We start from the raw sequence: 27,722 nt of genomic DNA, 5'->3' as shown, positions 1-27,722 counted from the left end.
CAACTGCAGCGCACTGTAGAGGATGTTCAGCCATGTTTGCTCGGATTGGGGTTTTACCGTCTTCGTAGTCCTGCGGCCAGAGCGGCGTTGGTCAATCATATTCCCTATCAGATACAACAGGGGGTTTTTGTTCGATTTCTCAACCATGATAATAGGGACAATCACAGGGCTGTGCAGGGTTTTAGATTTGGATGGTTAATGCTTCTCAGTGTCCCATTGGATTATAGGAATGATTATGATCTGGCTAATGCTATTAGTTCCTTTGGGAAATTGCTACATTGGCATCAGGATGATGCTCTACTTGAGAGAACAATTTGCTATGTAGCTTTCCAATCTGAAGCTAAGGTTCCTAGGGATATTGTTTTTACTAAATATGCTTCTGTTGGTGGAGTTAAGGAGTCTTGGACAGCTGCTTGCTTTATACTCACTGCTGAATTTGCTGATGAGTTACCACATGATGAAGACCAAATGCCACTCAATGGCAATCCACATCCTATGCCTGGGCTACTACAGCCGACTTGAATATTTTTGTGAATCCACAATTTCCTGAGATTGGATGGGATGTGCAAGAACAGGTGCAGCCTCCTGTGCATAATCATGGAGTTCAGCACCCTCTGTTTGAGGTGGAGGAAGAGCAAGATCAAGCTATGGAGGTGGAGGTCCAGGTACAAGAGCAACAGCAAGAAGAAATCCCTGAGCAGCCAGTGGAACAGGAAATTCATCAGTTTAATGAGTCTGCCTTTCTTGATACCTCAAGTTTAGAAGGTTCAGTTAACATGCTACAGGCCCCACAGCATTTGGTAATCAACAGGATTGAGGTGCAGTTTGATGTGGTGGACAAGAAGTTTCTTTCCTTTTTACACAAGCAATTTCCTAGCTATACAAATTGTTTGTCTGATGTGATGGTTGGGCCTCTGCTGCCCAAGGACATGGTCATGGATAGAATCTATAAAGGTTTAGCTCCTTCTCTTTTCATGAAGGCTATTCCTATGGCATTACCTATACAGAAGTTTGCCTGGCTTTCTGACTATAGGAGTTTGATCTCTGAGATACCAAGTTACAGTGAAGCACCAATGGCTCCTTGTGATATGCAATTCAATGTGGAGTCTATTGTGGTCTCTGGGTCTGTTGGTGGGAGAACAGCAGTCAGCAAGAGGAGAAACAAGGACCCTGTAACTCCAAGGTTTACAAGAAGTACAATTAAAGCTCAGATGCATATTCAGAAGCAAGTGATGAAGAAAGTATCTAGAAGGAACTCTATCACTGCTGCAGTTTCTCTTTTTACTGAAGAAGTGGACAGTTCATCTTGGACTGATAGTTCTGTCAGAAGATGTACTAGGCACATGGCTAAAGCAAATGGGTATAAGTTTGAGAGTATACCAGACAAGGGTACAACTAGGAAAAAACCTAAGTCATCCAAGCCAGTAACAAGCAGATAAGGAGGAGGTTGTTCCTTTCATACCTGTTTCCACTTTGCAGAACATTGGAAGGCAACTACAAATCCCCGAGGAAGACATCACAACAGAGAAGCTTATGGCTGCTCCTGTGGACACCAAGGAAAAGAAGTCATCCAATGGATTATAGTTTGTTATGTCAAACAGTCAGTGGTGTTTTTGTGGCCATTATGAGGCTAGTCAGTGGTGCTTTTGTGGCAATTAGGAGAATAGCTTTTCGAAGTGCAAGACTTTTATTCTCAATTTATGATTGTAATGATAATATTTGCTACTATGGTGTTCATGGTTATCTTATGTGGCCTGTTATGCATGGTCCACTTTTGCTGTGCTATATTTGGTTTTAATGAATACAACAACAATGAAGGTTGATTGGAATGTTCTATGTTGGAATGTCAGAGGGTTAAATGACAAAGACAAGAGATTATTGGTGTTTAACAAGATTGATGAAAGTAATTGTGCCATTATATGCCTGCAAGAAACTAAATGTGAATCTTTTGACCACTCATTTATAAGGACTTTCTGCCCCAAAAGATTTGATAGATTTGCTTATGTGCCCTCCATTGGTGCTTCTGGGGGGATTATTGTCCTTTGGAATAGTAGGGTTTTCATGGGCACTCTTCTTGAAACTACTCACTCTGCTATTAGGATACAATTTACTTCTGCTCACACTACTGAAAAGTGGACTCTGGTTACTCGTGTATGGTCCTTGTAGAGGTATAATGAGGGATGAATTTGTTCAATGGTTGCATGATTTGGATATCCCTGTACATGATAATTGGTTACTCATTGGGGACTTTAATTTTATGAGATCAGTTGATAATAGGAATAAACCAGGGGCTGATATGGCGGATATCTTTCTATTTAATAGTATCATAAGCCACCCGGGATTATTGGAATTACCTCTCGAAAGGTAGACGTTTTACATGGTCTAACATGCAAGCCACACCCTTGATGGAGCAATTAGATTGGTTTTTCACAACATGTGAATGGACTCTGAAATTTCCCAATACAATGGTATTCCCTTTGTCAAAATCTACCTCTGATCACATCCCTTGTGTGGTGTCTATCTCTACCTCTATTCCAAAAGCAAAGATTTTTAGGTTTGAGAATATTTGGTTGGAGCAGCCAGGGTTTATGGATGTAGTGAAGAAGGATTGGGAATTACCAATTCACAAAAATAATGTTGCTTCTGTTTTGGCTGCAAAATTTAAAAATCTCAGATATGCTCTGAAGAAATGGGGGGGGAAATCTGTCTCATTTGAAGTTGATAATTGAGCACTGCAATAAGGTCATATTATTCTTTGACAATCTGGAGGATTCTAGGGATTTAAGTAGGGAGGAATTTAATTTCAGAAATATTGTGAAGGTACATCTTAAAAAGTTATTGGGCATACAGTCAACATATTGGAAGAATAGATGTACAATTAGATGGATTAAACTTGGAGGAGAAAATACCAAATTCTTTCATGCCAAGGCTACTGAAAGATATAGATATAATGTGATCTCAGTTATTAAAGATGAGCAAGGGAACTCTATGGTGGATCATAATCAGAAGGCTAATGCTCTTTGGACATGTTATAAAAATAGAATGGGAGTAACAAATGCTTCTGCCACACAAGCTGACATATCTCATCTTATCTCTCCTGTTGAAGGTTTGGAGTCTTTGTCAGAAGAGTTTACTCGTTGAGGAAATTGAGGGTGTGGTTAAACATATGAAAACCGATAGAGCTCCCGGTCCGGATGGATTTAATGGGCTGTTTGTCAAGAAGTGTTGGCAAATCATAAAGGATGACTTCATTAACTTGTGCAAGGATTTTCATAAGGGTCAAGCTCCTCCGGAAAGTATTAATAGTTCCTTTATAACTCGATTCCAAAGAGTTTGTCTCCGAAACGAGTGAATGATTTTAGACCAATCTCATCGACAAATACTTGTCCGAAATTTCGACAAAGTTGGTCGCTAACGGACTTCAGGTTCAAATTACAAGATGCATTCATGAAAACCAGTATGGGTTCATAAGGGGTAGAACTATTCAAGACTGTTTAGCATGGACTTTTGAATACCTACATCAATGCCACAAATCTAAGAGGAAAGTTATTGTGTTAAAGCTAGATTTTGAGAAGGCCTTTGATACAATTGAACACAAAGCCATTATCAAGATAATGGAACTTAAAGGGTTTGATCCAATATTTATTAATTGGGTGATTGAGATTCTTTCTTCTGGTTCATCCGCAATTCGTTGAATGGGGTTCCTGGTAAAACTTTTGTATGCGGAAGAGGGGTCGGACAGGGAGATCATTTATCTCCTCTTTTATATGTTCTTGGTGGGGATCTTTTACAAAGTTATGTCAATCATGCATACGAGAGAAGGGAGATTAAAGGCACCAATTCCAAATAGAGGAAGTAATGATTACCCTATAGTGCAATATGCGAGATGACACTATTATTATGCTACCTGCTGAGATTGAGCAATTACGGATATTGAAAGAGGTACTTGGGGAGTATACGAGCATTCACTCGGTCTTAAAGTTAATTATCACAAGTCTTCACTCATACCAATCAATATTTCCCAATTAGAAGCTGAGGCACTATCAGCACAGATACAATGTAATATTGCCTCCATGCCATTTCCATACCTTGGTATTCCTATGGGCACAACTAAACCAACAATCAGGGATCTCTCTCCACTCACTGATAGAGTTGAAAGAAGGCTTACTGCCTCAGCATCATTCTTGTCTTATGGCGATAGATTAATACTGGTTAATTCAGTTCTGTCATCCATGCCTATTCATTTTCTTAGCACATTGGATATACCAGATGGAGTGATTGATGTTATTGATAGAGCCGGAAGGAATTGCTTGTGGAGGAAAAGAAAGGATGATGAGAAGGTGCACTCTCTGGCCTCTTGGGATATGATATGCAAACCAAAGAATAAAGGAGGTTTAGGTATCATTAATCTGAAGATTCAGAACAAGTGCCTCATGATGAAGCAACTCCATAAATTTTATAATAATGTGGATCTTCCTTGGGTCAAATTAATAAGGAATTCATACTACTACAAAGAGGCACCACATGCTGTCACTGTTTGTGGTTCATTTTGGTGGAGGAACATTATGAAACTGTTTGAGCTATACAGACAATTGACACATTGTAAGCTTGGGTCTGGAGAGACTATTCTTTTCTGGTCAGATAATTGGAATGATGGGGTACTCCAAGATATTTTTCCCAGACTCTCTTCTTTTGCAAGGGACACATTCATCTCAGTCAAAGAGGCATTGCAAATTACTGATCCTGCACAGGCTTTTCATCTGCCTATTTCTGCTGAGGCTGCTACTGAATTAAGAACACTTCAACATATGCTAGCAGGTGTAGTTACCTCAGATCAGGATGATCAATGGCTTATTACAAGCAACAAATCAGGTGCTTTTATTCCAAGTCAAGTTTACAGATTGCGTTTTCATCATATCAATTCACACTTTCCATCACAATGGATTTGGAAAAGCAAGTGTACCTCTAAGCATAAATTCTTTGCCTGGCTTATATTACATGATCGAATCAACACCAAAGATATGTTAAGGAGAAGACATTGGCAAGTTACCTCTGATCATAGTTGTGTCTTATGTTTTGCTGATGCTCTGGAGGATTGGTCACATTTATTCTTTGAATGCACTTTTAGTGTCAGAGTTTGGATATACTTACAAATTAATTGGGCATCAGGTTCTGGACCAGAAATGCTGAAAAATACTAAGAAACGATTTAAGGGTCCCTGTTTTGTGGAGATTATTATCTTGGCTTGCTGGAATATATGGAAGCAGAGGAATAATAAGATTTTCAAGGATATACAACCAACCTTTAGAAATTGGAAGGAAGGTTTCTTTTCTGATATTACTCTACTTAAGCATAGAGTAAAAGAGAGTACTGTTCCCATTTTGTCATCATGGATTGACAACTTGTTGTAAATAGTTAGACTCTAGTTGTGCTCTTTTTATTTTTTCCCTTGTAAATATTGTAAATAATTCTTTCAGTTTTGAGCAATAAAAGGCTGTGGGGGACTCCCCTGCAGTAGTTAGTTTCAAAAAAATAAATAAAAATAAACAATAATTTTTTTAAATTTAAATTTTTATTAAAAGATAGAACCTTAAAATATGAAAATCTTAAAATTGGCTAACCATTATGGTTAAGTAATAGCAATCTTTCTGCATCAAGAAATTATTAATTTAATTTTTTTAAAAAATATAAAATATAAAATCCTGAATTTCTGGCAAAAATAAATCTTCTTTTTAAGAATCAAAAAATTGGCTAACCGGGTTTACCCGAGTGAATTCAGATGTAACTTTTTCCCATGATCATTTTGATATATTATACCAGAAAAGCCGTTTTCCCTTTTTCTAAACTTTTTTGCAAAAAGAGTCAACATCCAAATTTGTTAATTTCCCCTAGCTAAGAGTAGGTTGCATAACATACGTGAACCTCAAACGGTTTTATCTTTTGAATTTTCTATCATTTTCTTTTGTATTTTATAAAGCTAAAAAAAGGCCATCCAGAGGGGGCGTGTGGAGTGCGTAGGGAACAAAACAACTTTTACGCCGATTCGTTCCACAAATCGGTGCTAAAGATTACTGAAGGGTAGACCTTTAGCACCGGTTCGTGGCACGCCAACCCTTTAGCACCGGTTCGTGGCACGAATTGGTACTAAATCTCCCGCACGAACCGGTGCTAAAGCTCTGGCTGCTCGAACCGGTGCTAATGCACCTTTTAATCTGAATTCGTAGCCCAACCGATGCTAAAGCTCCGGGCAGCTCCAAACATAAGCTCTCTTTTCTACTAGTGTCATACTCCTATTTCCAATGCGAAGCAAGATGCCATGTCCGATTAAATGGTGATATTATTAACCGACGTCTGTTCTTGTGAAAGTAGAAAGAAGTACTCCGGTAGCCGGAGGGAGTATTTGAGTCATGTACGGTGCAACCATGGCTTCACTTGAAGACAAAGTGTTGATGCATAGTTGAAGAAGACTACAGACCATGACATCTCTACCCCAACCCCAGATCCATCGGAGCTAGCAAAGGCGTGGAGCACCGATAAGCCATCAATACAAACAATACAAACTACTACGTAAAGGCGTGTTCGGTTGTAGGATAGACTGGAATGGAATGGAACCGTTCAATTTCATTCCTAAAACACATTTTTGCGTTCGGTTTGGAAATGGAATGAAATGGAACGATTCCTCGGAATGGCATATTTCCTTCAGATGCGGAACCAACCCATCCGGCTGATCGGCCGGACCAAGTGGAACAGGTGACTGTCACACGTTGATTAATTAAGTTTAGCAATAATTAACCAAGTTTAACAATAATTAATCAAGTTTAGCACTACTTAATCAAGTTTAGCAAATAATTAATCGAGTTTAGAATAATTAATCGGGTGACTATCTCATCCATTCCATTCCATTCTCATCCCATTCCAAAACCGACACACGGATGGAACCGTTCCGTGACAAAAAAATTGTCCAAACCGAACACAGGGATGGAACGGTTCCGTGACAGTGGAATGAAATGGTTCTATTCTATTCCACCCCATCCAAAAAACGAACACACCCTAAACGAATTAGTACGAAGAACAGATCTCAAGACATAATTAGTAGGCCTTCTTTGCCACAAGGTTGTCGTCAATCACAACGTTAGCATTTGATGAGTTTGCAAACTGCACACAGATTTCAGCAGGTTGTCTAAGGAAGTCAAATTGCACAACTTCATCATGTTGTTCCTTAATTTGGCTTTACACTAGCAAAAGTGCCCGTGCTTTGCAGCGGGTTATTATTTATTAAAACATAGCCGTCTAATAATTCTTTTATTAAATAGATGGGAATCCAATAGTACTAAAAGATAAAGCAAATCATAAAGAAACAAAATCGAAAAATAGTATCAACATTAGGAAAAGACTCCTTTTTTAACTCAACCTGATCATCCCGCGTATCGCCATCAATAAATAATTCATGGGACATTAATAAAGAACCAATGTTTGTATGCAAACTGACTCAATAGTAATGAGCTGACACAAGCATACAGCTCGCGTTCAGGGTGCCGCAAGAAACATGCATCTGGCGTCCGCGACTGGCCGTGTCCAAGCTAACCAATGCTGCTATGTGCCTCGTGTATGGCCAGCAGGCTTATATATTCATCACAACCACGTCTTCAACTTTTAAAAGAAAGACAAACCTAAATCGCTGATGGTAAAACACATAAATACTTTGCACATGAAACTATAATTGAAAGCCACTACCAAGAACAACACCTCTGGCACAACGTAGGGCTGTATGTTCGTGTGCCTTGTTTACCCTTAGCACTGGCCGCGTCCGAGCTCACATTGTGCCAAACCTTCTAATTCAGATCAACACAGCAGAGGACGTTATCTGTCCACGAGCTCATCCAGATCAGCAGGTCCAATCTTCCAGCGATGATGATGGCATAGAACTAATCTGCACTTGGGAAGTTTGCGCACCGTGCGAACTCCGTAGAGAAAGGCAAAGGCAACTACGACATTGACGATCGTCGGGGCCGTGATACCGCAGGCGCAGGACAATGTATCTGCATGGCGCGGCGGACGACGACATTGTCAGGCACCCAAATTGATGCACTGTGCCAATTCAATCAGGATTCAGGAGAGCAGGCACAAGACCAACCAAAATCTAACATAAGTTAGCATGTAAACCACATCTGCACTTTTCTCTCTCCTCCCGATGCACCTAGCACCGAGAAAGCAACAGCCGGTCACCTCTGGCCACACACCGTGAAGCGCTAGCAAGGGCGACAGCCTCCGCTCCAGGCCAGGCCGACAGGTCACCCGCCTTCTCTTCTCTGTCAAGGACGAGCTGCCAGCCATGGCGCAGCCGGACGCAGCCGTCAGCTGCTCGCCGCCATGCTCCATGAACTTTCGATCCACGCGTCCTCCTATCCTGCCCCTGGCACGACGTACGTCGCTGCTAGAGCCGAGTCTAGCTCATCGGTGGCTCCAAACTGTAGAATAGGAGGCTCGATTCTCGTCGCTACCGGACACCACGGAGACCTGTAATCACGCTCCCACCATGCATCCTCGAGTTGGAACAGCGCAGCAGGCACACCCGCATAGCCACAACTCCTTTAAAGTTCGAGCTACTTACGTGCTCATTGTCCTCTGCTTTGATACCGGGAAAGACGGCAGCGGCGTGCCGCAGATCATGTCGTCGCAGTGATACCGAAGACGGCCAGGGGCAGCGCGATACATCTTGTCCCTCTTCAGCGGCGATGTGCATGTTGCCGATCGATGAGGCCGCCGGCTCGTGCGTGATCTCGAAGCGGTCCATCGCCATCAGAGCTGATCGTTTTGATCGATTTGATCAATCTGGCTCGCCGTACTCGACGAGGCCGCCGGCTCATGCATGATCTCAAAGCCAAAGTGGTCGATCCCATCAGAGCTGAGCCTAAAATCAGGTGGATTTGATCAATCTGGCTCCCATATTTATAGGCACGGAGAAGGCAAGAAAAGATCGTGTCTTGTCCGGCACGTTTATGATCTCTGAGATTGAATACTACACGTTTTATGTTTGAACGAGCGATTCCTTTACTTTAATCGCGAGCGTTGGTCGCCGGGTTTGTTTCCTTTCTTCACGCGTAGATTGGGCGTTAGGTTGAAACAGAGGAATCGGGCCAGGCCCAAGAGCAACGGTGCGGCCTGTCGTCGTGAGCGTTGCTGCACGGCTCTACCGTGCTCGCGCGTGCTCGTGACCGATCAAAGAATCGAACCGGTATTTCACTTACCGGTGGCACTGTTGATAATATGCGTTTTGGTGGGAGGACAAAACGGTCCAAAAAAAGCGTTGACGAAACTTTTTGGCAGAAACCTTAGCTCCTTTATTATTAGGTATAGATAAACCTGAAATACTTTTAAGGAATTGCACGTATTTGGTGGCTTGTATCGGAAAGAAGATTTGAAATTTGTAATGCAAAAAAAGCATATGCCGACAAAACAAAAAGCCAACGTCGAAACAGGCAAGCATGTCGATCTGATTTAATTTCTTTCAAATGAACCCGGTCATGGGGCATACAAAATGACAGATCAAACCTTGAATCTGAATCACCTCGCTCAGTAGCAGACATTTATACTGTGAGAGAAAATTACAAAAAAAAAAACCACCACATTAGAGGCTAGGGTTTCAAAAAACCGCCACTTAACTTTTTTTTTTCTTCAAAAAACCACCACTCTAGAGGTAACACGTAAGAGATAGCACATTCGTGTCTAACAGTGGTTTAAGGCCAAACTGACATGTGGGTCCCGCTGCCAGGCTGACGGGGCATGTACACTATGCAAAAAAGCCATTCGTACTTATAAATTTTAATTTCGTGGGCCCCTTTGTTTCTTACTTTTCTTATCCCTTCGTTTTCTTATTTTTTCTTATCCCACTCCATGTCCGCTGCCGTCCCTCCTGGCCGGCCTCAACTCGGCCGCCACCCATGCTCTGCCGGGACTCGCCTAGCTCGGCTGCCGCCACCCTAGTCTGAGGGGAAGCGCGGGCTGTGCTCAAAGGCGTCAGAGGACGTCGGGATGGAGAGTGGAGGGTATGGGCAGGGAGGCCGGTTGGAGCAGGGCGGCGGCCGCGTCCATGGAGTACAACCGCAGCTCGTGAGCGCCGCCCCATCCCTCTTTCGTCCGCTGGGCCCTCTTCGTGCGCCGTCTGGAGCTCGCCGCCATGGCTGGAGGGAGTACCCACGCTCAACTATGCCCTCCCCTGGCCGGAGCTCGCCTAGCCGCGCCATGGCCGGAGAGAACAACCTGCACACACGTTCACCTGCACCCACCCGCGGCCGGAGATCGTCCAGCGTGCCACGGCCAAGCTCGCCCTCGTCGCCCCTCGAGCCGATGCGCCACCCCTCGCCGATCTCGCTTGCACCGACGCTGGCCGAGCTCACCCGCGTCGCCCTCTAAGAGCTCAAATGCGGATGCCGGTGGGGATCCACAGGCCGGCGTCGACCTCGTCCGTGCTCGCGCTCCCGTCGAACCGTCCCTGCTCTCACGCCGCTGGGACAGAGGAGCTCTCCCCGTTGATAGAGAAGAAGGGGATGTAGGGGGGGGGGGGGGGGAGAGGTAGGGACAAAGATGGAACTGACAGTGAGCCAATCCGACTCTGTTGACCGTCACTGCTTACCACGTCAGCCTGACAGCGGGTCTCACCTGTCAGTTTTGCACTTAGACTAGTGTTTTAAGAAAATTAGTTTTTTTATTACGTATTTTTCTTAAATCGAATAGTGATGGTTTTTTGAAACACTTACCTGTAATGTGGTCGTTTTTTGTAATTTTCTCATATTACCAAGAAAATATGAGCACGTCGGAGGAACTAAACATCCTTCATATGTAAAGAAATCAAGAAAACATGTACTCAAATTCAAGCCACTCAAGAAAGAGCCACTTGTACTTGAGCCAGGCCCGCACGTACCTACATGACCCGTCTATAAGAGAGATCGTGTAATTTCGTCGTCATATAAGTGAAGATCGAGCGCAAAGTGTAAGCAGTCTCGACTCTCGACTAGCTAGCTCATACCGTAGACGCCGTGTCTAGCAAGCACACCATGCAGCTCCTACAAGTCTTAGTCTCCTCGGCCCCCCTCCTCGTGGAAGCAGCCGCGGCCAGGAAGACGACGACGACGCACATCAAGTTCTACATGCACGACATCGTGACGGTGGTGCCGTCGAGCCCGGCGATGGCGGTGCGCGTCGCCAGGGGAGTGACGCCGCTGCCCGTCGATCCTGCCATCCGCTTCGGGGATATGTTCGTCATCGACGATCCTCTGGCGGACGGGCCCAACGCGGCGTCCCCCGCAATCGGCACGGCGTAAGGATTCTACATCTTGGCGTCGCGGACGGACTTCGCGCTGATGCTGACCGTCAACATGGTCTTCACGGCGGGGCGGCACAACGGCAGCACCATCGCCGTGCTCGCAAGGGACGCCATCCTCGACCCCGTTAGGGAGCTGCCGGTCGTTGGCGGCACCGGCGCGTTCCGTGGAGCCACCGGGTACGGCCTGCTCCGGACATACTCCGCAAACCACACCACCTTCAACGCAGTGCTCCAGTTCGACATGTATGTGCGCGTGTAGGCGCAGCTCCATAGTATTTGAACCAGCGCGCGAAAGAGGAGTTGTGCTCTCTGAATATTTCTGCTTCTGTCATCGGCTTGCCACTGTTCTCTATCATGATTTTGTGCTCTGTCAACCAAGGATCGATCAAGTCAATGTGTTGTAGCGCTACTAAGTTGGCCCTATCAAAGTCGGAAGTCCGACCAGACATGTGCACGCGCAATTCCCTCCTTCCATTTGTGTGGCCTATTCCCTTAAACCTACGGAAGTGCTTGTTTTGAGGCAAACCAACAGGGTTCTCGATGTCTACATAATTCGTGCAGAAAGAGATGCACACTTCGGTGAGCCAGTCCTGGACGATGCTTCCACCCGGATGCGACCTGTTATGACCGTATCCTTTAATGACCCCATTCATTCTTTAAAACGACATCATATTGTGTAGGAATGCTGGCCCTAGATTGGTGATATCATCTATGATATGCACCAACAGATGGACCATCACGTCAAAGAATGCAGGCGGGAAGTACATCTCAAGCTCACACAGGATCACCACGATATCTTCCTGGAGCCTTGTGAGTTTCTTCACGGTTATCAACTTCCGAGTTATGACGTCAAGGAAGTTACAGACCCCAGTCAGCGTTGCACGGACATGGTCATCCATACCTCGGATTGCAACCGGAAGAATCTACGTCATCATCACGTGACGTCGTGAGACTTCATGCCGCTGAAGTTCCGTTTCTTGGGGTCCATGTATCTTCTTATTATCCCTGAGTAACCGAAGGGCACTCTGACTTCTACAAGGCAATTGAAAAATTGATCGACCTCAGCTGGACTAAAAGTGAAGCAGGAGGGGGCAGTAATAGTCTTGCTGCTTAATCCTTTTGCGCTTCTGACCGCGTGTGTCTCCTCCTTCGACTATCCATCTTGGGTCGGCAGGATCTGAAGATCTTCCCTGATGCCCAACACTTTTAGGTTGTGTCTTACTTTTGGCCCATCTTTGGTCGAGAAGAGTGCCAAGCAAGCTCTCGCACACGTTCTTTGTGATATACATGACATCAAGGCAGTGAGGTGTATTGAGAATTTTCCAGTACAGCAAGTCCCAAAACACGGACCTCCTTTTCCATACACCCATGAGCGGCGTCATTGCCCTTTTCTTCTTTTCTCCGGGATTTTGATGAATCTTTCCCGGCATAGGGCACTCCTTCCAACCTTTCAGTAATATATCGATCTCTTCGCCGCTCTTCTTACGTGGATGTCCTCGGGGCTCATCTGTACCATCGAACAGATCTCCACGCTTTCTCCATGGGCCAGTCTTGTGTAACCACCTTCGATGCCCCATGTAAATGGTTTTCGAAGAGCCGGGATCCTTACCAAGCTGCAAAAACACCGTCTCTTCCATGCACCTGACACATGCCTTGTGACCATGGCACAGCTGGCACGCAATATCACTGTATCCAAGGTAGTCCTGCACTGTCGTGATCAACGTGGCTCTCAAAGGGAAATATTCTTCTGCGATGGTGTCCCATGTATCTACCCCTTCCTCCGCCCACAACATTTCAAGCTCCTCCTTTAATAGTTCGAGATACATGTTGATATCGTTTCCTGGCTGTGTCGGCCCTTGAATTTGAATACTCATCTGTATGTACTTCCTTTTATTTCACAGTCAGGGGGTTGTAGATCCATACAAACACGGGCCAGGTGCTATGTGTGCTCCTCTGGTTTCCGAACGGATTGAATCCGTTCGTGCTCGCACCCAACCTGATGTTTTTGGGATCTGCCCCAAAACTTCCGAATTCAATGTCTAATGCTTTCCACTGGCTTGCATCCGAAGGGTGTGTCAGCAATGGGTGTTCAATCCGCTCTACATCATTCAGCACTGCCTCCTTTCTTTCAGCGTGCCAGCGCATGAGCTTTGCTTCCTTGCGGTCCGCGAAGAACCATTGCAGCCGGGGAGCGAGCGGGAAGTACGACACAACTTTCCGAGGAGCTTTCTTCTTCCCTTTCTTGTACCGTTCAACATCACACAACGAACATTTGGTTTTGTCCACGTGCTCCTTGCGATAAATGATACAGTCGTTGATGCAGGCGTGCTATTTTTCGTGGGGTAAGTCGAGAGGGCACGTGATTCTCTTGGCCTCGGCTAGACTACCAGGACACGTGTTCCCGGCAGGAAGAAGATCTTTCAAGTATTCCAGAATGTCGTTGATGCTTGCGTCCATCCATCCGTGTTTCGCCATCATCTGCAGCACATCGAGCGCTACTCTCAAGCGGGACTCCTCCAACCCACGACATGAGTCTCACAACGAAGTATTCGAGTCTATCTCCAGTTTCTCAAGCTTTGATTTCCGCCTGGCGCCTTTTGTCTTTTCGAGAAGCAGATCTTGAAGATGAGGGTCCCGCACGACAAAATCTAGTGTCACCTCTTCGTCGTTGTCAAGGTTATTGTCCGCCTCGTCAACATTTTGTTCATCATGATACTGATCTGCATCATCCTGTGCGACAAACTCTTCATCGTCATTAATATCATGATGCCCTCCTTTTTGCCGGCCATTACCACATGTTGTCGTCGCCCTATTGACCTACGCGCCATCATCACTCATCCATTGAGTGTGTCCATGCATGAAACCATTTCTGAGCAGGTGCCCCTGCACTTTGCCTGAATAGGGGTTAAACCATTTCCCTAGTTTGCAATTTCGACACGGACACAATACCTCTGTGAGGTTATTTTCATACATTTTCGACACGGACACAATACATCACATCATGACGCTTTCCCTCATCTTGATGACCATTATCGCCTGCATGGCAAGATGTATAATTGATTAGAACCATGCAACTGTCGGTAGTTTTCACGGAAAATTTTGGCATGACCTTCCTACACAGTAGGACATAGGAGCGCCAGAAATGTGCCGAAATAAAAACTAAACGAATCAACATTTCGGCACAACGTTGGCAACTCATTTTCAACGCCGACACAAGCACAAACACAACATATATATGCCACACACACACGCTTTAATTGCTTCAAATTTCCAATATATGATGATTTCGTTCCTCCATTTGTTCATTAATCACCTATTTGGTTGATATATTAGTAGACGAGATCCAGACATCACGCCGCGACCACATGACGTATGGATTCCGACACTCTAGATCTAGATCTAGATATAGATTGAGCGGTCAATACGTGATAGATCTAGATCTACATAGGGATGTGGGAGGTGCATGTAGAAAGGGAAGACTCGCTCAAAAAAATATTAATTTCTTTGGTCAAATTGGCTAAATTTGAGGTAGAAAGGGGCAAAAATTGGCAGGGTTGGGAGAAGGGTTGGGAGGTGTGGGAGAAATTGTGTGCGAGGAGTAGTGGGGTGAGTGGCCGGTTGGTGGCAGAAATAAGTGCCCAGGTTACTGCCGGCGAACCAGGGTGTGGCTGCGCCGACAGTATTTAGCGCACCCGGCTGTATTTGGCGCGGGCCAGGCCCAAAAATTACTACCGGTGCACCAGGCAAGGGGCGCGCCGGCAATAGAGAATTACCACCGGCGCGCCACTTCCCTGGTGCACCGACAGTAATTCTTGGGCCTGACCCGGATCGGGCGAGCCACGGCCAGGATTTATCGCCGGCGCGTGTTTCTGGTGGGTGCGGCGGTAGTACAACTTCATCGCCGGCGTGGCGACACATGGGTGCACCGACACTATTTACCACCGGCGCGTGTACTTGCTGGTGCGCCGGCACTGCAAATTTCATCTGTAGGACTTTTCCTAGTAGTGTAGGATCAGTGTCGCGAGACTAAGCACTCTGATACTATGTAAAATTTAAAACCTTAAAATTTTGTGTGTTGATTGCCATGATTCTTTGAAAGTATATATAGAGGCTAGCTAAATACCCGTGCGCTTGCTACGGCCTTCGAGTTTATTTTTTGATAACCAATATATGACATGTTAAAACTTATGTGTATAAAATAGTAGACAATCTGAAATGAACATATATTCATTCTACAAACTCACTTGCGTACCTAAGTACATTAAGGAGCACTTTTTTGGACAAAGACTTCAACCGAATAATCTTTGTCCACACAATAGTTGTACTCTAATCATCTAGTGATGGATAATTTATTATAGAACTCATTCAGGCTCTGGTTCAGCTATAATCTTCCCAATATCCGAAGAAATTAATGAAATTATAGTTGTACACATGCTTTAAATAATTTGATCCATTTGATGATTCGGGTTTCTTTTCTCATCCATCAATCTTCTCAGTTCTCTACAGCAATTCCATAATAGATTATCAAATCTCAAACCAAACGGCAACTGCTCAACACAATTTTCAGAAAACTAATATTGTTGAAGGATATATAGGATATAATGAACATTGTTTGATCTCAAGATAAATTCATCGAGCAGTCGGTGAATCAAACAGTTAATATTACTCCAGCAGCTCATGACTCTGATCGGAAAGAGAGAAGTAGATTGATTTTTTATTTTTTTACCTTGGATCGTCGACTAAGAGCATCTCCAGTCGCGTCCCCCAAACCGTCCACCAAACGGCGCCGGATCGAGCGTTTGGGGGACGAGTTTTGTTCGTGCCGCGTTTGAGGGACGTCGCTCCCCAATCGCGTCCCCCAAACACCGTCCCCAATGAGAAATTCAAATAGTTTGCATTCAAAAGAGATCGTTCCCGCCGAAGTTGTCGCGATCAGAGTAGCGGCGATCAAAGTACTGGGCGCGTGATCATATCACAGGCCGACGATAGAATTTTAGAAGACGGGGTTGGGGTTGGGCGACGTCGACGCCGACAACGCATGCTGAGTCGACATAGGCCCGTCGATGACGATGAACTCGTCGTGATCTGCCCGGTGTGCATGCTCTGTCGCTGACGTCGAGGCAGAGGCCGACGTAGGTGTAGTAGCGGATGTTGTCGCAGACGCGTCTGCCAGCTCTTGCTCCGGGGTTGGAGCCGCTGCCACTGCCTGGGCCACCGCCTCGGATGCCGCCTCGGCCGCCGCCATTTTGGCTTCGATGGCGTCGAGGATCTGGCCTTTGTAGAAGTTGTGCGCCGCCCGCGTCCGGGGAGACATTCCTTCTGTTGACGCTCTCAGCAGGGACATGTCGTCCCTGCATTTCTTCAGCTCCATCTTCTCTTGTTGCTTCTTGAGCAGCGCCGCCCACGTTTCCTCGGCCTTTTTGTCGCGGGAGAGCAAGGTCGAGGAGACCTCGACGAGGCACTGCGTGAGCGACGCCTGCGTCTTCTCGGACGATGCAGCGTCGGCCAAGGCGGCCTTGGCAGCCTTGTTGCTGGTAGGGCGCCCTGCCGATGTTGCCAGCGGCGCATCCAGATCAATGGCGTCTTTCCCTTTCGATACCGAAACTCACGTCAACTTCCATTTGGGGTTCTTCTTGAGCTTGCTATAGCAATGCATCAGCGTGAACGACTTATGCCCATCCGCTTTAACCTCCACGAGATCATCGACATCCTCACCGACACCCTCGTTGTCCTCTTCGTCGCCATCCTCGTCGTCCTCCACCCCCTCCTCCACCCCTCCCCCTCCTCCTCCTCGTCCTCCTCCACCTCGTCCTCCTCCTCAGCATCGGCGTCGTTGAATTCGAGCGGGCCCCTGCGGCCATTGAACGGGGCGCCCTCCGGACCGGCTGATGGCTCGTACGTCGGGGAGTAGACCATAGCGTTGGGGTTGAAGCCGCCATGAGGCAGCGCATCCTCGTACCGCAGTGACAAGTTTGGTGTCACGCACCCGGGAGTGGCAGAGGGGTTGTCGTTCTAGAACCCGGATGTCGACGGGGACAACACTCCCGGAATGTATGGCGGCATCGTCGTACTCCATGGGCTCACGTTGGTGGCAGTGATACACCCGGCCAGCGCGTGCTGGTGCGCGCGCGCCGCCAACGCCTTCTTCTCTAGTTGCGCCGCACTCCGTCCTTTCCGCTCCGCCGTTGACATCTTCCGGCGCAGACAGTCTTGATGCCACTGATCAGCGGTCCAGCCTTTCGCGGCTTCTTCGGAGACGGCGCCTTCCGCGGCTTCGCGAAGGGCGCCTTCGCCCCTTTCGTCTCATTTCCCGGTGGCCTCTTGGCCGCTTTCTTGGCCATTTTTTTAGGGGCAGTCGGCGGCGCCATGGATGGGGAGAGGGTGGTGGCGGGAGGACCAGCATAGTGACGGCGGGAGGGAGAAATGAATCGGCGGGATAGGTCAAATGTGTTGGGATGGCAGAAATGCGCGGCGAGAGAGGCGCGATGTGGCGGGAGAGGCGCGATTAGGTGGGAGCGGTGGACGAATTTTTCCTGTGCCGCTGACGCATCGGTCCCGCCACGCATCGCCTCGCTTTTCGTTGTGTCCGGCGTCCCCGGAGCGTCCCCTGTGTAGCGAGAACGGGCTCGGGCGCCGGACACCGTATCCAACCGCGCCAGACAAAAATCGGTTTTAGGGAACGTGGCTGGGAACTTTTTTTGATCTGGCGCATCCTAAATCGTTTTGGGCATGGTTTGAGGAACGGGCCTAGAGATGGTCTAAAGCTCGTTGTTGCTCAGGAAGGTGCATGGCCTGCACGAGCGCACGGGTAATCGGAGGTGTTTTCTCCATGTGCTGCGCATGTGCTGGGCAATATCATATTATATTACTTCCTCTCTTAGCTACACTATGAATAACACTATAAAAAATACATAGTACAACTATGACCACATTGCTTCCTCTTAGCAATATCGCATTGCTTCGTTTAGTTTGAATAATTGAACTTATAATATTGGTTAAGTGCCATGCCAAATTCTCACTTATTGTAACAACACTGTGCGCTATTTACCATACACACGAGCCATGGCCCATCATAGGAAATCTTTACTATTATATTCCAGTTGGTCGTACGTTATACAACGTGTTTGGTGAGGAGATTGGGAACATCCACACCGTTCAATGTAATCTAACAGTCTCCGCGATCACAACCAACGTTTGATTGATTCCAAGGTAATTCGTCCGTCCACATTTCCTTGTTTGCCGCTAACACTGTATCTAATCGCAATTAATATCAGTTAATTCCCTGCCGCATATGGCACTCCCGGAAAGATTCTCACCATGTAGTATCATCAATCATGCTATGATGATCGGATCTTAATTTCCTCCCTGCCAAACCTTGGCCGCTTCACGTGATTAATTCTCCCTAGAAAATCACGGTGTATGCCTTAGCTCGTGGGTCTGGCCATCACTTAATTTCCTTCCTCTATTTTTCAGCCGGATCCAATTTTATCACACATGCCATCGTCATCTGCCATGGCAGCTTCCATCACAATACTTCTCCCTTCGCCCCGTCAAAAAAATACATCTCCCTTCTCAACTCCTTTTACCCTTAACGCCGCTGCATCAGCTTCATGCTGCTACCGGCGCGGTGCGCATGCACGTGTAGGGCGTTGTCGAGCGGCCGCGGTTAGATCTATTGATTTCGAGCGAGATGTGCAGCGGGAGACCCCAAATCCGGATGGTGCTGGTGCCAAGCCACCGGTTCATGCTGCTGAAGGAGGCGTGAGAAGAGATCTACATCCTCGCCTATGAATTGATGAACAATGAGATCCGCATGAACGTCTAGGTAACCACCCTCTGATTACATGTCAGTCATGTCCCCTGTAGTTATTGGATACCCTTGCTACTATATCTTGTGGTGTTGACTGTTGAAAACAATTGCAGTCGATGCAATGGAAGTTGTATACTAATTGCAGTATTCTGAAAAATTAGTATCTAAGACTACTGGTGTTTGTTCAACTGAGCAGGATGCTGATTGCTGAAGGGTCAAAAGTGTTAATTTCCTGAATATTTCATTATTATTATTTTTGTGAATGATTTCATTATTTGATACAGAGTAGTAATCTCAATCCACTGTTATTACTCAAGTAACACATAAAATGATTCTTACTGTTGATCATCTCACTTATTTTGACCTGTTTACAGATGGAAGTTTCAGACTTCTGAATGCGTCTCGTGGCTTAGATGATCTACATATATCCGCAAGTTAACATGACTATAGCTAAATTCAAATTCAAATTTTACTTTCTTTGTTGATTGTTGGGGCCTCATCCACCCACCGTGCCAGCAACCCTCCGTTCAGCCGCTGCCCCTCTATCCCCTACACAGGGGCATGACCTCTGACGAGGGTGGCGGCGGTGGCCGGCCATGCGGGCTCTGGTGCTGCATCAACATTGACGTTGGCATGTAGGGCGGTAGCATAGTGCCGGCATGAGACAAAACTGGGGCAACCTACACATTTCAAAGATGTATAAACGACTCTTCTTTACTTTCATGTTCATTTAATTTTTATGGTGCATTTACTGTAAGTATGCTATGTTTAGCACCGCAGATACAGAGGGAGCTTCATGTGCTCACGTTGTTGCAGACAAGGCATGGTGGAACAAACTGAAAGCACATGATCCATGGGGCTTGTAAATTGGTTACATCACCTGATTAAAGCATACGGTATGTAAGCAGAATATCTCCATAAGTCACTTTACCTGTTTTTTTCTTTGTCTTGACGAAGATGCAATATCTGCATGTAAGGTTCAAATGCATATCAAGTAGAGCATTTGTAATGAAAATAGGGCCGTCAATCATTGCCGGTTCAAAAAATCACACTTTTTAACAACTTTGTATAGTTAAAGGATAACCTTCTACAATTGTTTCCACTCCAGCAAGGAGTCAATTTGGGTTACTTATATGGCTGGTGGTAATTTTTTCCTGACCAAGAAAATGAATTCGTTTGCCAGCATAAATTCAACAATAATGTTGGACCAATGAGGCAAAAGCACATAACTACTCGAGGCACATGTGCTTATGTCTAGAAATACATATGTTTTTTTGTCTTTGTTTTTTCCATTTCAGTATGCTTATCTCGACATCTTCTATCTGCTTTATTTCCATTTTTCTACTTACTTGAAGGCGGGGACATATAAGGAATACTAATTTCTTTATTGTTTATGTTGTATCGGTTTGAGCTAATGCCCAAAGTACAAGGAAGAAGAGCGACACTTGGAGAAGAGGCCCAAAAATCCAAAATGGTATGAAGCATGTGTGAGAGAGAGCACTGGCGAGTGAAGGAACGGTGAGATACAATCAAGAAATAGTTAATTAAATTAGTTTGCAAAAGAATGGTTTTACTGGATTGCCGCTAGAGATGTCTTTGACGTGTCTCTATAGCATGTTTGGTAAACCACGGCTGACTGTTTATTGGGTTAATAGAACTTCCAATTCTTAATGGTTTGTTATTACATGTATCAATAAATTACATATTGATGGTCACTGATGAAAAAAATAAGAGAAATTGTGCTATATGTGGATTTTTAATGCACTGTTAGAACCTTGGATGTAAATGTCACATAGATAATTATATGACATTGGTTTTTGGTATAATCAACTAGCTGTTTAAAATGCTATTTCAGACATGGAAGTACCATATTGTGAGAGTGCAGAGGGAGAGGGTGATATTAGAAAGGAAGTAAAGCCAACATATGATTGTTTGATTAACCCAAACAACATGTTCTTTCTCAATCTAGATGATGTCATCATTGAATGTTTACATGGGTGATAGGGAAATAAACTTATGGGTCCGTAGCAACGCACGGGCATTCAACTAGTTAGATGAAATTACCAGCTGGGACACCTAGAGAAATTTGGGCAAACTGCAGGGGCAGCTGCATATTGACTGATAAGTGAAGCAATAAAACACTAAGTCGTGCTGAAAAAACTGTACTAACAGACATAAGTTAATTGAAGGTATCAGGAAACGGCCTGGTTGGGCGGGTTGATCAGTCGTCTGTGGAAGGGAGAAGGCAGTGACGAGGACGATGATGGATTACACAGCGCGAGATCGGCGATGTCCTCCTCCTCAGATTCCGTAGTCTAGTTCACCTCCTCCCTCTCTCCACGTTGCTCCCCGTGGCCGCCGCGTCGCAGTGCCGTTGCTGCCGCATCGTCTTCTAGCGAGGCCACCAGGGGACGCCGTATCTGGAGGCGGTTTGCGGCGGGAACGCTACCACCTGAAGCTCCCCTCCCATCTCTGACCTTCCTCAAGGTGAGTGGTAGCACCGCCACCAGGTACCGCACGGAAATCGTCGGTCTCCTCGTTGAGGCTTCCCGTGGCAAGACGCTCAGCGTTCTCCGCCTCATCACCGGTTCCCGCACAACTCCCCACCTCGCGCTCTCTAGGGTCGTGCGGTGGTTTTCATTTTCTGCTATAATTGTTTTTTCATGTCGCGAATTATTTGATAGCGATAATTGCGTGCACAACACCGAGAATGTGAGTACGGAGACTCGAACTCGGACGGGCTGAGAGCTATCAGCAGCTCACTGCCACCGGGCTATGCCTTGGTTCACAGGTAAGATGGTAGTTTGTCTAATATGTAATTTGGTGGAAGGGTAAATTCAGTGGTGGACCTAGGATTTTATCATAGGATATGCCACAAGAAAATTTTGACTTGCATCGTTGTTTGATCCATATAATAATTTTTGTAAAGAACTACAAAATTTTCAATGCAAATCAATTTATATGCAATAAATAACATTAAAAGAAAGATTAAATTGAGAAATAATGTAAGTACAACAATCGGATATTATCGTGGAGCCTACGGCATGTTGTCGTGGTTGTGGGCTTCCAAGGATAGGTATGCGTAGTCTAGTTCCTCTCGCCGATGGACATGTATCTAAAACTCCGAATGGATTAAAACTCTAATTAAGTGAGCCGAGGGCCAAATGCCGAGTTAGTTCAACCGGCAGGAGAAAAACCAATTGGGATTGTGGAATTAATCCAACTAGTCTACATGAGCGTGTACCTGTCCAAGTTACGTTTGAGTCATAGAGCTAGCATGCATGTATATATACAATAGTTACTAATGAGCTAATGAGCTAGCTCTAATACTAGTCATACAGTAGTTACTAGATGCTGGAAAACATACACGAGCTAGCTTTTTTGGTCCCTTGCACTAGTACTAGTAAGTTTTGTGTGAGCCAAATACTCTATAAGTCAGATTAGAGCTAGCGTCCATGAGCTAGCAACAAGCAGCGAGCTGGGCCTTGGGGTATGCCATGGCATATACGGCATACCCCGTAGGTCCTCCACTGGATAAATTAGTCCAAAAAATTGTTGGGTTGTAATTTATTATTATTATTATTTGATAGGTATAGATATAGATATAGATTTAGAAGCTGATGGAGTACACTGGTGATTGGTCCGGGTAGAACAGCCCGAAGTGCTTCTCGATCTCAGCCCCAGTGTTCTTGTCCTCGTTGAACATGGCGCATACGTACGTCTCGATCGCCCCCGGCCTCTTGGGCGTTCCTTGCCCGACGTGTTTGATGAGGTTCTGGTTGTATGTCTGCGCGTTGCCCGGGGTCGCCGCTGTGTCACCGGCCGAGGGCCACCCGCTCTCGGACACCACGATGGTGACGCTTCCAGCGCCGGCGCTCTCGAGGGCGGCGTAGAACGTGTCCACGAGCGAGTCGAACATGTTCTGGTACCCGAGGCCGTTCCAGTCCTGCACCACCGTGCCCGACGAGGTGAAGAGGGCGTAGTTGAGGTCGTTCCCGGGCGTGGCCGTGTAAGTGAAATAGGGGTAGACGTTGGCGAGCAGCGGCGCCCCGGTGCTGGCGAGGTACTGCGCGATGGGCGGCATGTGGCCGGCGGAGAAGGTGCCTTGGGATGGCGGGAACCCGGTTGTGACGCCCGAGTTCACCGCCGTGGAGACCTTGATGCCGCCGAGGCCGGCCCTGGCCAACGCGTCGTGCACGTTGTGCATGGCCGGGAGGATGTCACACGTGCTGCCGCCTAGGTCGGGAACCTCGTTGCCGACCACGATGTACTTAATTTTGACGTCCTTGTAAGGCTTTACATTGGCCTGGACCCAGGAGTCTGCGTTGGCGCCGCAAGCGGCGAGGTCAGCGAGATGGCCGTTGCCGACGTCGAGGATGACGTCGATGTCGCTGCCTCTCAGGGCCTGGAGCGTGTCGCGGTTGGCCCCGTCGGGGGAGTAGATGCGCATGCCGGAGATGCCGTTAGACAGGTAGAGCTGCACAACGTCGCTCGCAGAGGGTAGCCCGTTGCCGTTCACGCCGTAGCACACGCCGATGGACTGCACCGCTGTCAGTGTGGATGATGGATCGATTCGTGAGCACTGAGCAGTGGGACAGTATCCTAATTCTAGTAATTAAGTGAGAGTTGAGAGTAATCTGGATTAATTACCTGCCGGAATGGCTGCGAGCACGCCAAGGACCAACGCCGCCGCTGCAACCATGTAGGCAGCAGCACGATGCGCTGCCATCTCCAGTGATCCTCCTGCCACCAAATCGAGTCTAGCTAGCTCTCTGTGTACGTATCTGCTAGGTGTGTACGTATATCTTTTGCATGGATTGCACAAAGCATTCGCGCCCCATATATATACGCAGGCTACCGGCCGGCCTGTTCGGCACACCCGTTCCCAATTTCCACACCGATGGGCTCCAAGTTTCCACGCTACAGGACTGGTAGGCGCGTAGACGCCGCCAGCGTGCAGCCTGTGCGCGCTTGATCCATCCCACTACGGCCGTTTTGCTCGGGGTGATCCTGGAACCACGACGGTCGCCGTCCGGTTGGGCCGGAAACGTCCCCGGCGAGGCCGTCCGCCCGTCGCGGCTCGTGGAATAATACAGCTTGCTTCGTCATCCCAGCTCCTGGAATTCTCATCGTATGAGCTCGACCTCAGCTAATTTGTGTACGGGTACGTTCATAATGGCTTCTTCAGTTCTTCCAAGGTCGAATTCGGCGAGAGGTGGAAGACAAGTCGCGGCAGCGCACAAGCTCGATCTGTGCGGAACAGGCCATGCCACACCAGTCTACCATTTGGCAGCTCTACAGTTTTTTTTTTTTTTTTTTTTGAACTGGGCAGCTCTACAGTTATAGTTGAACCAGTCATTACTAGCAAGAAGGCAAGAACATGGGAGTGATTCCAACAAGAATCAGTTATCAATAATTAATCATGGTAAAGTCGATCACAAGCTAAGAATATCAAGACAGATAGGAGGATTGGTCGCGCACGCTTCAGCGACGCGATTCAAACGAACCAACCCGTCCATCGCGAACCATCCGTCCACCAAATTTGGAAGACAAATGTGTTTGCCCATATGCATCGCGCGCACCGCATGGAAGCGACCCGATGGCAACAACAATGTCCATCAAAACCTTCATTAACCACTGCCACCGCCGCCTCAACTCTTGCGCCGGCGTTGAGGCCGATGGCACAGCAATCTGCGCGGTAATTGATGGCGAGGGCTACTTATACTAGCCCTGCGCCTATCTCTCCTCCCTGCTTCCACAGCCAGTGCCATTACTAGAAGCCAGCAAACCACCACCGTCGTTGTCTATGAAGATGTCATCATGACTGAAGAATATGGTGAACGACCATGAGGTGGGATCCTCGTCGTGCCATCGTTGCCGGTCCTCACAGCCACGACGTTCACATCCACACGCCCAAAACCTATCACCGCCTCCATGCGCGACAGATTTTTGTCGGGCTGCAAACCGCTGCGGCGGTGGCTCGCCACCAGCCGCCCCATCCACGGGAGCGCAAATACCACTACGTCCCCGTGTTGGAGCGCTGCCACCGCCGTCGTGGGCCGCATGGTAGGGCAGATGGTGCCACGGCCACCGCCGTCTCCTCCGTAGGAGGGGGCACCGGAGTACCTTGCGTGCCCGGAACTGGGGCCATGGACAGCTCCCATGCTTGTCGATCTCACCGAGGACGAGGAGTGGAGGAAGATGAGTAGGCGGCAGTGTTGTTGACACTCGCTCAGGAGTTTCATTTGAGTTTCATTTGTTTGTTGTCTTCGGCCAACGGGGTAAAATGGCCATCGCGGACCGAGTGGGTCGCATCGCTGAGGTATGAGCCGCCGGACCGCAAGCCAATTTCTATCCGATGCACGATCTGAAATTCTGAATGAACATAATCGGACCAAATTGATTGTTGTTTCAGATAGCTCTCGAGACGTCCCTAAACAAGTTTTTTTTGGACTTTCTTCTAGAGGGAGTGCCCGTCCCGAGAATTACCCCTAGGATGACAGTATGACACTGCACTAGCAATGCAGCAGAGATCCCATTAGACGCGTGGGCGGCAGTCGGCGCTGCCAGCGCTCCTCTCGATTCGATGTTCCGCCCAAGCGTCATCGGAAATGGCAACGGAAGTTCAGATAATGCGGGGTTCCGTTTGTTCGAGCGTCGGTGCGTCACGCCCGCCGCATGGAACCTCTCATCAGATAATGCGACGGGAGCTGCGCACATGCGGCCTTCGTGCTCGGCCCCAACCGCATGGCGTGCGTCCCGCAGCCGTCGGCCCCCAGGTTCAGGCTGGCAATTTTGACTTGCCGAGCACGCGGCATTGCTGGTAGGGAGCTAGAAATCATTTCCTTGTCGGCGAAACACTGCAGAGCCGGCGTACAGGAAAGGAGCACTCTATGCCGTTTCAGTTTTCCGCATTCAGCAAAGGAACAATCTATGCCGTTTCAGTAAAATTCGGAACTACAGACGGATGTTGGCGACTCTAAGATAGTAAACTGGTCCGATTATGTACAAACAAAAAAGCTACATATATGCAATCAAGGCACATACAATTCCAAATTTCCAATCACGTCAACCTCGCAAGCATAGACGCGGTAGCAATGCAGAAATCTCTATCGTTTCAAAAGAATCAGAATCACATTTAACGGAGCTGACGACTCTAACCTGTTCTGACTTCTGGCTATGCATCTAACACTAGAGATGCAAATGTACATACACTTGGAGCTGCATCAATCATAGGCACAAGGCAGGCATCTAATCACGGAGGCTGCTACAACCAGGCTCCAACTTGTCCTCCACCCTATTCAACCTGGCAACAGAGAACATCACCGTCTCAAAAACCAGTCCCGCGGGTGATCTCAAACGAACTGTACAAAACCATGAGCCAATTTGTGTACCTTTGCGGCGGTGAAGGTGATGGCAACCTTGATCTCGCCGCGGTACGAGTTGTCGGCGGTGACCACGCTGTACCTGGCCAGGTTCAGCTCCGAGGTGCCCTTCTCCACGCCTATGCTGATCAGATCGGCGACGTTGATGCTGCAGTAAGTAGATTCAACAGCTAGATTCAGTTTTGCTTTTCTAGCTGGGTCGATAACTAGGAGTACTCTACTCACGATGCTTCGCCGAGGAAGTCGTCGCTGGAGAGGTTGTCGTGGTCCAGGATCCGGAGGATGAGCTTGTGCTGCACGTTGGCCGCGGTGGAGTTGATCTGGAACTTGAACACCTCGTTCCAGCTCGGGTTCCTCCCCTGGTCTGCATTACAGCACACGGTTTATATCTAGAAAAGAAGCGTTACGACTGCGAACTCGTCGACTGTCAATGTCAACGGTGGCTCCTAATTTATCAAATCGTAGATTTGCTTTGCGCAGACATGGTCATCGTTGGAAGAAAAATGAAGGTTCTTCGAAATCAGGAAGAGAGTTTCTGTCGAGACGATAAGGAACAGAGAGAGCTGTTGGGAGCAACTGACCTCGGGCGGTGCTGCTCTTGCGCTCCTGGCTCCGGTACTGCACGACCACATACGGGTCTAGCCTCCCTGCAAGTACAGGTAAGAACAGATGAATCAATCTCCATCCACCGCCGGACACATGAACGGAGCAAATCGAAGAAGCTTAAACAAGAACATGCGTGGTGGTGATTCGAGTGGCTCACCCAGGAAATCGTTGCCGGCGAGTCCCTTGGCGTCGACCAGAAGCACCTCCAGAACACCCCGCCCCATGGTCGTCGCTGGAAGAACCTAGTCAATATCTTTTGCTCTCTCGCGGCGGGCTCCTCTGTGCTCTCTTTCTTTCGTCTGGGACTCTGATCAGTTCGCGGTTGAGATTAGAAGATACTCCAACCACGGACCGCGCGTGCCTGCGTTTTTATTATGTGCACTTGCTTCCTTGGTTGGACGCTCCATAGAAGTCATATAATTCCGAGTAGCCGTCGCTAACGTTAGGACCGGTTCAAAGTCTCCCCTCGCTTCCCAGCCTCCTTCCTAAGCCTGGAAATCCATGTCCAAATCGTAAATTAAACTACCCAACGTGGAACAGCGATACTTGATCCAGTCCAGATCATGTGTCCAATTAACAATGAATTACATCCAGATCA

At 47.3% G+C, this 27,722-nt stretch overlaps 2 protein-coding genes and 1 pseudogene across 2 annotated transcripts; 1 reads left to right on the top strand and 2 right to left on the bottom strand.

Annotated features, from left to right (window-relative positions):
- Nucleotides 1-11,054: 11,054 nt before the first annotated feature.
- LOC124662836 lies at nucleotides 11,055-11,582 on the top strand (annotated as a pseudogene).
- Nucleotides 11,583-22,743: 11,161 nt separating this feature from the next.
- Nucleotides 22,744-23,862, bottom strand: LOC124666510 (glucan endo-1,3-beta-glucosidase, acidic isoform-like). The gene is made up of 2 exons (XM_047203861.1): nucleotides 23,784-23,862; nucleotides 22,744-23,681 (listed from the first exon to the last, which is right to left on the bottom strand). Exons 1-2 carry the CDS (start codon nucleotides 23,860-23,862, stop codon nucleotides 22,744-22,746), a joined length of 1,017 nt encoding a protein of 338 aa, XP_047059817.1.
- Nucleotides 23,863-26,162: 2,300 nt separating this feature from the next.
- Nucleotides 26,163-27,481, bottom strand: LOC124661568 (elicitor-responsive protein 1-like). Its single transcript, XM_047199432.1, has 5 exons — nucleotides 27,282-27,481; nucleotides 27,100-27,165; nucleotides 26,744-26,882; nucleotides 26,528-26,666; nucleotides 26,163-26,439 (listed from the first exon to the last, which is right to left on the bottom strand). The coding sequence occupies exons 1-5, from the start codon at nucleotides 27,346-27,348 to the stop codon at nucleotides 26,431-26,433; spliced, it is 420 nt and encodes a 139-aa protein (XP_047055388.1). The 5' UTR covers nucleotides 27,349-27,481; the 3' UTR covers nucleotides 26,163-26,430.
- Between the last annotated feature and the right edge of the window lie 241 nt (nucleotides 27,482-27,722).

This window comes from Lolium rigidum, chromosome 6 (assembly GCF_022539505.1).
Source record: "Lolium rigidum isolate FL_2022 chromosome 6, APGP_CSIRO_Lrig_0.1, whole genome shotgun sequence".
NCBI classification, from domain to species: Eukaryota; Viridiplantae; Streptophyta; class Magnoliopsida; order Poales; family Poaceae; genus Lolium; species Lolium rigidum.
Note: the sequence above shows the minus strand (reverse complement) of the source record. Positions and strands in the feature narration are given on the sequence as shown.